General features: G+C 45.2%; 1 protein-coding gene across 4 annotated transcripts; it reads right to left on the bottom strand.

Moving 5' to 3' along the window:
- Positions 1–516: 516 nt before the first annotated feature.
- LOC308591823 (veficolin-1-like) lies at positions 517–11,205 on the bottom strand. 4 transcript variants are annotated; one of them, XM_081202787.1, is made up of 8 exons: positions 11,047–11,205; positions 8,996–9,136; positions 7,786–7,839; positions 5,886–5,930; positions 4,907–5,043; positions 2,885–3,014; positions 2,471–2,605; positions 517–1,849 (listed from the first exon to the last, which is right to left on the bottom strand). In XM_081202787.1, exons 1-8 carry the CDS (start codon positions 11,144–11,146, stop codon positions 1,602–1,604), a joined length of 990 nt encoding a protein of 329 aa, XP_081058913.1. In that variant the 5' UTR covers positions 11,147–11,205; the 3' UTR covers positions 517–1,601. The 4 variants fall into 4 exon arrangements, with proteins under 4 accessions (XP_081058913.1, XP_081058914.1, XP_081058916.1 ...); XM_081202788.1 differs by having other exon boundaries at positions 4,907–5,040; XM_081202789.1 differs by lacking the exon at positions 517–1,849 and adding an exon at positions 1,856–2,016.
- Between the last annotated feature and the right edge of the window lie 120 nt (positions 11,206–11,325).

The raw sequence follows: 11,325 nt of genomic DNA, 5'->3' as shown, positions 1-11,325 counted from the left end.
CCACAACCTTTCCTCATGGGAGAGTTGCTCCACTCCTTGATCTTTTGCCCTTTACTGAATCTTTTCCAACTCTCTAATAATACCCTTCTTCAGGCAGGTGACCAGAACTACACAGTATTTCAGGTGTGGTTGCACCATAGATCTGTGTAATGGCATTATGATATTGGCAATTTTATTTTCATTTTCGATATGGAATGTGACTGTATATTTTACTTCTGGTGTTTCCTACAGGGTATGTTGCGTATGTGGATGTTAATGGAAATCCAAACTACCAATGGCTAATTTTGCATCAAATGCCATGCTCCCCCCGCCCACCAAGATTTGTTACCAATATTTTCTCACAAAATTATATAAGGCCACCACACCCTCTCCTCCTAAATGTAGGAGACATAGTTTTATAGGGTCAGGTATGGTACAGGGTAGGGAATGGTTATAGTATTTTATACTCCTTTAAATTCCAAGGGCAGCCTAAAGAATCATCATCCTTGATAAGAGAGTTCTAGAGATTTTACCATGTCTGTTTAAAATCTGTTTATTTGTTTTTCATGTACAGGTTGAGCAGGCTAACATACTCATACAAATAATATTAATAATTAAGAGCTACAACAGTCCCCGAAAGCAACAGCTGTCCCCATAACTGCTTCTGTCAAGCTAGCTGCAAAAATTCTAAGGCATTCTCCAGCCAAAAGTCAAACCTGAGAAGCGATATACATTCTGAATTGCCAGATAGTCAGCATTTATTGTTTGTGGACCATGCCCTGACAGGGTTGAGCCTGTAAAAGCTCTTGAAGGCAGCTCCTATCCTGCCTAGGGATGTAGGGGATATCTAGATAAAGGCTGGTTGCAATACAGAGGTATGACTCTATGTCTCATTTTCCATATGAAGTCATGGCTTTTAAGTTTGGTTTTGTTAAGTGGTGAAGAAACATAGGAGATAGGCTCTTATTAAGACTTTAAAAATATGTGTGTGAGCACACAACTATACCAGTTCTATCTCAGGCTGGCCTGCTATGAGTTATCAGAAATAGCCGTCAATGCATTGACCACAATCCGTACAGTTTCTTGTACCAAGATCCTCAGTAACGTAGCTTACTTTAAATCAAGTTCTTGTATCCAAATCTTCCACCTACATCAGCTATTGGATGCATGGGGAAGGGCGGTTCTGCAGAAGGGGTACATTCAGGATCTAATATAAAGTAGGACTATGTGCGCTTGTTTGCAGTTAAAGATTGTTTGGCAGGACTGGGATGAGGAAACTATGGCCCTCCAGCTGTCACTAGACTACAACCACCATCCTTGACTGCTGGCTGAGGCTGATAGGAGGGAGTTTGGAATCCCAACCACATCTGGAGAGTCACACCTTCCCTATCCCTGACTTAAGGCTACAGAAGGTGCCTGCTCCCCTAGTCCTTACTGATAACCTTATTGGATCAAGACTGGGGCAAGGAGGATAAGTCAGGTGTCACCTTTGTGGAGATGTCTCCTAATTCAGGCTGCCTCACGGGTTAAAACTGGAGAATGCACAAAAGATTGAAGCTGAAGTAGTGCCCAGGCCCTCTGCTGTAAAGCACCCAGCCTACACTAGACCTTTTCTTCACTACCTACTCTGGTCTTATTTTCATGTCCACATATTTATAAGAGTAATGATAACCCTTCCCAGCAGCCCAGTTGATGCCATTGGCATAAGAGCTGTGTTCGCCTTTGAGATAGAGCCCATTGAGGTTAGAATGATGACAATCCCCATACCACCATGCACCCGTGTAGACTTCTGCACAGCTGGAGACACTGTTGTCATTATCTTTGTCCCGCGTTGAAAATGGCATGTTGTCGTGCACAGATAGAGAATCTCCTGGGGAGGTGGAATGTAAATTTACTTGGCATACATAAGGAAGGCTTCTTTTTTATACAAGGCACAGGTGGGATCTGCAACAAATTGTTGCAGTACATCCTCATTCTGTAACATGAGTGCTTCTATTTTGGGGTCCCAGGTAGCCAGCCACGCCTCCCTCTGGGAGGCTGTAAAATAAATTGTAACAGGCCAATGCAACCTCTCCTCAGTTTTCCATTTTTAAACATTCCAAGGCATCTGGTGATCACCAAAATCCACTCCCCACACCTCTTGCCTTCCATTGGACTTCATAGTTATGGTGCCTGCTGCACTGCCCCAAAAGCTCTGTGCCCCGTGCGACCAAACCGGTCATGCTCTCTTCGATCCACATTTGCTGAGCTCATTATTAAGAGGGAGTGAAAGAGACTCTGATTATATACACAAAACTACTGAGACATGGGTCGGAAGTAGAACCAATAGCTTTCATATAGTCTTACACAGGACTGAAGGATAAACTGTTGTGGAATATGGTATCTATGTCAAAATAATTTGCATAAACATGATAGATGTTTGTCCATTGATGAAAGAACTTGCCCATTTTACTAGCTGAGTAGACCCAGTGTGGTTCTCCCAGTAACTCACCCATGTCACCACTGGAGTAAGAGCCCAGGGTCAATGTGTAGTTGTCATTTTCACTCAGGACTTTGAAGCTTGTATACAGGGCAAAAGTTTTGACTTTGGCAAAGTCCTCAGCATCAACCCTCAGTTGGTGTGTCCCTAATCAGAAACACAAAAAGTCACTGGAAGCATGAAGTGGGTTTGTTGCACAAGCCCTCCCAATCATCTATTATTATGCAACCCGAATTTGCTAGGATGTGATTGAATCCCACCCCATAGTCAGTCTGGAAGCACCCGGATAGGGTTGTCAGAGTCGAGAGAGGACAGGAATACCTGTAGCAAAAGGGAGCCTTTTGGTAAATATGGGTTCTTCTCACAGGAGATGCTAAGGCACATGAGTTCTATACTCATCAACTGGAAACACAAAAACTGCCTTACCCGAACTAGTGAGAACATGGATGTTGTCGTTGCCCAGCCAGAACTCAGATGCTCGGTTCCCAAACCCCCTCTTGTAGGACTCCCAGCCACGGTAGAAATCTACTGATCCATCCTGTCTCCTCTGGAACACCTGGGAAGATGACAGGCCAAGCTTTCTCTTGAAACCATACTTTTCAGAAACAAACGAAGCCTTTTTTCTTTCTTTTCTTTCTAGATGGATGAAAAGGTCTCTGCCTCAGGTGTTCATTTTGTATTGTTATTAGTGCTGGTGGGTAGGTGTGGCTCGGGGACAGTTCTGAGTGCCAAATAGAGAGGCACGGAAGGCCACATTTGGCCTTCAGGCTAGAGTAGAGGCAGCCTGGCAAAGAGGCAAGGTGAAGCAGCTGCCTTGGTGGTGGAAGCCGTAGTGCTGCTTTCAGGAGAGATCTTGTCTCTTCAGCTTTTCAGGTAAGGGGGAGGGACATGGTGGCACATTCATATTTCACCTTAGGCAGTGAATGGGATGTGCGACGGTCCCTGGGCTGGAGATTTCCTGTTCCCACCCTAGAGCTTCTCACAGTTTGGAATTTGAGTTCCATCCATGAATATCTCTGTAGACCTCCTATGTAGTGTAAGGTAGATGCACATGGAGGAGGGCAGCTATAGGTGACCTTCATTCGTGACAGGAATGGACTTAATCTCCAGAATCACTCAACCCTTAACTACAATAACAATACAGTGGTACCTCGGGTTACATACGCTTCAGGTTACAGACTCCGCTAACCCAGAAATAGTACCTCGGGTTAAGAACTTTGCTTCAGGATGAGAACAGAAATTGTGCTCCGGCGGCAGTGGGAGGCCCCATTAGCTAAAGTGGTGCTTCAGGTTAAGAACAGTTTCAGGTTAAGAATGGACCTCTGGAACGAATTAAGTACTTAACCCGAGGTACCACTGTACCACCAAAAAACCCAGCTTTTTCTGTAACATCTTTTTGGCCAGTGATGAAAGAAGACCAATTTAATCCCCAGTGACCCATCTTATTGTATTCAGTATAGTGAGATGCCATACAGTTTTACTGCTGTTCATGTTTAACAAGCATCTATTGCCAGAATTGTTCTAGGTGCCCAATGGAAATGACATAGATTTCTCAGGCACAGTGTGAGCACCATGGCCACAGTCTTCTTTCTAGAGCAGGGATGGGGCATCTGTGGCCTTCCAAGTGTTGTTGGACTCCAAGTCCCATCAGCCCCAGCCAACGTAGCCAACAGTCAGGACCAACCTTGGTTGTGAGTCCTAGAAGACCTTTTCCACTTGGCCTGGAAGAGTGGGGCCCTGACTGATTCCAGCTTCAAAAAGCTAAGAACAGACTCTTGGGCTGAGATATTGTTTAGGGGGGTTGTGGGGGGTTTGTTGCTGTTTTTGATATATTTTGTATCTTTGTTTTTTAGATCTTATGGTTTATGTGGAGATTGTTTCAATTTGTGTATACTGTATCAAGATGCTCTATTTATTGTTGATGACTACTTTCGTTATGTTCGTTGATGACTATATTTCGTTATATTCGTTATATTTGTAGTCCAGCAACATTTGGAGGGCTTGTTTTAGAGCAGGCACCCCCAAACTCGGCCCACCAGCTGTTTTGGGACTACAATTCCCATCATCCTTGACCACGGGTCCTATTAGAAGAAGAAGAAGAGTTTGGATTTGATATCCCGCTTTATCACTACCCGAAGGAGTCTCAAAGCAGCTAACATTCTCCTTTCCCTTCCTCCCCCACAACAAACACCCTGTGAGGTGAGTGAGGCTGAGAGACTTCAGAGAAGTGTGACTGGCCCAAGGTCACCCAGAAGCTGCATGTGGAGGAGCGGGGACGCGAACCCGGTTCACCAGATTACGAGTCCACCTCTCTTAACCACTACACCACACTGACTCCCACTGTTAGCTAGGGATGATGGGAGTTGTCCCAAAACAGCTGGAGAGCCGAGTTTGGGGATGCCTGTTTTAGAGCTATCAGGCAGGTTGCACAGGGGCAGCAAGACTCACCAGCCAGCCTCCTCCATCAGTCTCCATGTCGCAGAAGACAGCCAGTGTTTTCTTAGCTGTCGGGAAGATGGTGTACCACCCACTTAGGGTCTCGCCCTGGTCTAGAAGCTCTTTGCAGTTCTTGGCTCTTGGGCCTTCTCAAAAAACAAGGAGATTTATGTCAGGCCGACAAGCCATCTGATGAGCAGATGCCTCTCACTGACTTGTGCTTAACTCCCACTGAAGAGATGTAAATAGCTGCTATCTTGTAATCTCAAAGGCTAATTGCCACTATATGGATTGTGTGGGTAGGCATGCATGTATGCACACCTAGGCTGCGTACACACTCTACCTTGCAGCACATTCAAAGCACATGATTTCCTTCAAATAATTCTGGGCACTGTCTTCTGTTAAGGGCTGCTGGCAATTGTTACTCTGCAAGGGGTCAACTACAGTGCCCAGAATTCTTTGAAGCAAATCAAACCATTGGTCCATGTAGTTTAGTATTTTCTACATCACCCATCTCCAACCTGGTGCCCACCAGATGGACCAACTTCCACCAGCCTCTGCCACCATGGCATATGTATGATCAGAGATGATAGGAGCAGTAGTGAAAACATTTGAAAGGCACCAGGTTGTTGGAGGCTGATCTACGTACAGTGACTAGCATATTCTCTTTTCTGGAAAAAGAGTCTTTTGCAGGCGTACCTGGAGATGCCAGGGACTGAACCTGGGACTTTCCACATGCAAAGCAGGTGTTATGAATTATGTTATGAATTATGGCCTGTGCACAAATTAGGAATGTAGGAAGCTGCCTTATCCCAGGTCTGACTATTTGTTCCTACAGCCCAGTATTTTCTATTAAGCTTCCCAGAGTCTTGGGCAGAAAGCCCTTCCTTTCATACTTTTTTATTGTCAATTAATGGTGATTCTGCTTATGGTGGTGTGATCCTGCTTTAAATGCATTGTGCAGCATGGCTTGGATTAGGAAAGGCTCTACCTTGTTGCTGGGAGCTGCCTCCGCAGTCCAAAGCACAAGCTTCTCCTATAGGGGGTGGAAAACAAACAGCCTTTGGTTAGTGAGGTCAGTGTGAGGGTCACATGTAGCTAGCACTCACTTCAAATGCAGTAAAGGAAAGAGTTTAACCACAACCCTGGCTTCAGACCACATGCTAAGCCAGACCTTGGCTTAGCTGTTGTGCTGTATTGAGTTTAAAGGAGCAGGGAGGTACAATCTTCTCCTGAGAAACAACACGTTCACATGTTTGGCTAAACCATGGTTTGGCTTAGTGTCACCTGCAAATGCCAGCCCATTTATTTATTTACTGCCATTTATGAACCGCTTCCCGTAAGGTATCTCAAAGCAATTTCACAGCAAAAGCACAAACAATAACAACAATTAAAAAACGGTTCCAGATGTAAAAACAAGTTCACATGTGAAAAGAATCTTAAACTCAAGATGTGACGTTTAGCACGTGATTGGTCCTTGTGTGCTGGTGGATCCTGCTGCACTCACTTTCTTTAGTAAATAACTGCAAGGCTTTGAACAGTTTAGATTGTGACCACCACAGGGCTGGAAGGCTTTAAAAGAAGATTGAACAAATTCTAATCCTTTCCCCACCTCGTCTTCTTGTTTATCTAAATATTTCATTCTTCCTCTCTTTACCTCTTGTTATAACTTACGCTGCTATAACTACTCACACCCTGCTAGGTTAATTATCTTGTTATAATGATTTTTCATATATTCTATATATAACTTCCAGTTTTTTGTCATCTCTATTTCTTATTCTATTTGTAGAATAGCCACCAGCTCCAACAATTTGTGATGCCACTCATCTTTTGTTGGCACTGCGTCCGTTTTCCACTTTTGTGCCAGTAAAATCAGAGCAGCAATGGTAGCATATGGCAACAGACTCATTTGATTCTTTGGGGCTTCAGATGTTGTTATGCCCAGGAGGAAGGGAAGGATCTTGTAAACATTTTTTTGAGCTCGTTATAAATTGTTTCCCAGGATTCTTTAATCACACTGTAAGACCACCACATGTGGTAACTTGTTCCTACTGTTTTTTGTGTTTTTTTACACTTCCAGCATTTATCACTCTGTGATTTAAGCATCTTTGCCAACCTATTTGGTGCCAAGTACCACCTGTGAACCATCTTTAGATTGTTTTCCTTTAAAGTATAGCATGACGGAAATTTCAAGTTGTTTGTCCATAGATGTTCCCATAAGTTTAAATTAATATTGTGTCCCACATCCCTAGCCCAACTAATCATAGATGACTTGACCAACTCCTCCTTTGTCTCCCATTCAAGTAATAATTTGTACATTTTAGAAAGAATTTTAACCTTGGAACCTAATAAATCCCTTTCGAATTGTGATCGCTGGTCTGCAAAACTGTTTTGTTATCTATCTTAAACCTAGCATTGAGCTGATGATAACTTAGCCAGTCCATCACTTTAGAAGCAGTGATGCTTTTGAATGGCAGTTCCCAGAAACCACTGGGTTTCCCACAAGCACCTTGGTGGCCACTGAGAGAACAGGGTGCTGGACTAGATGGGCCATTGGCAGGCTCTTCCCGACAGGCTCTTCTCAGGTTCTGTCAAGGTTCTTGAACCCCTTGACAGTCCTGATCTGGATCTCTCCCCCTGTTCTTGCTGTCTGCATGGGGAGGGAAATTCCCACGGATACCAAAGAAAAAAACAGCAAATCCAGGACCTCTACAATGCAGACTAGAACCATGGTTATGGTGAAGGGTTAAACCCCTCTCCACCTTGTGCTGCAGTCCTAATCAAGGGCGCGTACATACACAACCACCACCAATTTTGAAAAGAAAAAACAAACCAGGGCCAATCATCCTATCTAGTTTGGTCCACAGAGTTAGAAGAAATGCCTCTTGTACCTTTGTCTCCTTTGGGTCCAGCTTTTCCATGCTCTCCAGGGGAGCCCTTCTCACCTGAATGAAAGAGAAGGGTTTTATGTATGTATTTAAGTGAAGCATTTTTAACCCGCTCTTCAGTTGAAAAGTCTCCCAGAGCAGCTTTCGTACAATCAGCTAAAACAAGGCAGTCTCTGCTCACAGGCTCAGCTCACACCCCAAAAGAGGAGACACAAAAGGAAAACAGGAGGAGGAAGGAAGAGGGGGGTGGAAAGCAAACTCAGACATCAGTTCTTAAATAGTAGCTCATATAAAGACCACCAGGAATGAAAAAGCCCTAGATTAATTTGGCGCCAGCATACTTGAAGTAGTGCCTCTCCCAGGAATATACCAGTCCTAGTTTTGAGATCTGCCCTGCCAATAGTTCCACCCAGTGCTGTTTTCTAAAAAAAAAATGTTTAGGGGTACTTTCATTTTCCTACTATTGAAATACTGCACCTCAATGAGGCCAAACTTAGATTCACAAAATGTTTAGGGGTATGGGTACCCCTGTGTACCCCCAGAAAAAAACCAAACTGGTTCCACCTTTAACTACGGCTCGTGTCACAGTGACTCATAGCAGGGCCTTCTCAGTCACGGCTCCCTAACTGTTGGAAACCCCTCCCAGCAGAGATGCATTATCTCTCCGCATATCAGAGTTGGGAGTCAAACAAGATCAGGAGGGCACAGCATTGGCCACCCAACAACTCCACACTGAGATCGGACAGAGGAGGGTAAATGAGCTGTTCTGAGTTCATTTTGAAGCAAGAAATTCTGGAAAGGGGAAATTATCGCTACAGAAGAAGGGATAGTCTAACTGGTGTTTCCCATCTTTTGAGGGTGCTACTTTTGATGGTGACTGTGCTAAGCATAAACAACAGAAGAGTCCAGTTGGTTCTACATCTGTGAGGTTTAGTGGTTGGAGTGCCAATCTAGAACCCGGGCGACCAGAGTTCAAATCCCCATTTCACCATGCCCACTGGGTGACCTTTTGGGCAGTCAGTGCCTCTCAGCCTAATTTATTTCACAAGGTTAATGTGGGGATTAAATGAGGTGGGGGAGAAACAGGAATGCGACCTTTAGCACCTTAGAGAAAGAGGTGGGATAGAAATGCAAACAACAAAAGCAACACTTCAATTGGGAAATGCAAGGGCGAGTGGCCCTCTCCACCTGGATATTGATGGGGTCCTCTTACCAGGGGGCCCCAAAGGGCCAGGATCTCCCTTAGCTCCAGGTGATCCAATTGTTCCCGGTATGCCAGGGATCCCGGGAGTTCCAGGCTGGCCTTGGAAAAAGAATTTCTTGTCTGGCCCACACTCAGACAGCCCTTTTAGCTCTGGAAAACAAAAATGATGCAATGATTCAAACACGGTTCTAGGGCCACAGCTTTCCGAGAACTTGACAGTCACAAGGCAAAGTTTTCTGTTTCCCAGCAGGATGCTGTGCATTCAAGATCAGGAGCCATTCAAGGTCAGAGCTGCCCCTACACTCCAGCACAACTTGAGAGCCACTTTCCCTTCAAGTTAACCTGTTAGGGGCCACATTTCAGGGGTGGGCAGAGCAATGAATGCGAATTGTACCTTTGTAGGGTAGCTACTTTGTACACATGCTCACAGATCCCTCTTGATTCAGGCCAATGGGTACTTATCTTGAAGTACACTTTTCGGCCAGGCCAAAGCTCTCAAGGAAGGTGCAAAGCAGGACTGGTGGGGGGGGGTGTTGCCTAATACAGCATTTTTTTGTTATTCAGGTGCAGGTGTCCCCGGCTGTACCTATGCACTGAAATTCAGTTTCGGGGTAGATGCTTTTGTTTTATAGGACCAATGCAAGATGTTAGCTAGGTTGGCAGGAGCAGGGACCGAGCGTTTAAAGCCCTAAACGAATCAGGCCACAAATACCTGAAAGACCGCCTTCTTCACTACAGACCTCCCTGGGTGTTTAAGATCAGCAGAGGGTCCCCTCTTGCTTGTTCCACCGCCCTCAAAAGCTGTCACAGCCCCCAAGTTGTAGAACTCTCTCCTCACAGAGTTGTATTCACTACGCAGCTTTGGGGGAATGCTAGCAAAGCAACTTTCACATGGGAGAAGCATATTTTCAGGATCCAACCTCTTTTAATGATTTTATTTTTGGGGTAACTTGCTTTTTTAAAAAACACTGTGTTTACTGTGTTGGTATCTTTCAGACACAATATCCTGGAATTATCTGTTTGTGCATCCTGGGTTTTGGAATTCCACCCCTACAATTCTCTGATTCTATGCTGTGTTTTAAATTGTAGCAACCCAACCTAGGATCTCAGGGTGAAGGACAGGTAATAATATAATTTTTATTTATGAGGGCTCATCAATTCCATCCCAAAAGCTTGTCAGCTGACCACAACACTACTGCCTCAGCTACAGAGCAATTGACAGACACTGTTGTTTTTAATTTCGGCGAAGCCACTTTAAATGGACTCTGACATGTCAAACAAGCCTTGTTGAGATCATACCCTTCAGTGTGTGACAGATGAAATTAGGGACACTTCTAGATATGCCCAGTGGGTAGATCCTGGTGAATCACTGGGCAGAGCCAGCGCATCTTTGTTAGCCCCACCCAGGGCAATTAAGGATGTGCCAGACCTCAGCCTGCAGCATTCTAGCATCAGGGCTGTGCCCATGCAAAACAATGGAATTAAAGATGCTCTGGAGACAAGGATTCTGAACCATGTTAGCAAGACTGGTTGCTGGCTATTCACTCTGGAGAGGTAAAGGGGTAGCTAACCCCCAGCTCAAGAATCTGATCCATCCACCACCAAGCAAAGTTTCTTTCCTTTCTCTCACTCATTTTGGCAGTGCTGTGTGTGTGTGTGTGTGTGTGTGTGTGTGCGTGCGCGCGCGCGCGCACACACACACACACACACACACACACACACACTGCTGTCTATACAGAGAGCCTGATGGGGATGGAAATCACCCCGTTGCCAGTCCTCAGATAAACCAGCTAAGGAAAGAATGTAGCTCAGTGGGACAGCACCTGCTTTGCATGCAAAAGGTCCCAGGTTCAGTCTCCAGCATCTCCAGGTGGGGCTAGGAGAGACTCCCTGCCTGAACCCCCATAGAGCATCTTTGAAAACAAGACTGAGCTAGATGGACCAATGGTCTGTCTTGGTTTAAGGCAGCTTCTGTCATCACAGAAGAGCCTGATGAGGGCTAGAGCTGAGCATTGGCCATTTCTACAAACACCTCTTGCCCCCTCCCAAGTCACACTCACGTGCACAGCAGCTAGTTTCTGGGTCCTCTGCCAAGCCGCCCTTTATAGATGCAGCAATGAAGGTCAACTGAGTTAAGAAAAGGCTCATCCAGGTTGCCATCTTGTCCTTTGGCAGCCGCCTCCGGTGCTCATCCAGCCACTTTTTAAAGCTAGGACTGCTTTGTCCCTTAAATGCTTTCCATTGCGCAAGCAGGCGGAACGAGGCGGAGAATACCAAAGTCCTCCCAGTTGCGTAATCAATCAGTGTTCCTGGGTCTGCCTATCACAATGGAAAAACTA

Source organism: Podarcis bocagei (assembly GCF_964188305.1).
Source record: "Podarcis bocagei genome assembly, chromosome: 7".
NCBI lineage: Eukaryota > Metazoa > Chordata > Lepidosauria > Squamata > Lacertidae > Podarcis > Podarcis bocagei.
Note: the sequence above shows the minus strand (reverse complement) of the source record. Positions and strands in the feature narration are given on the sequence as shown.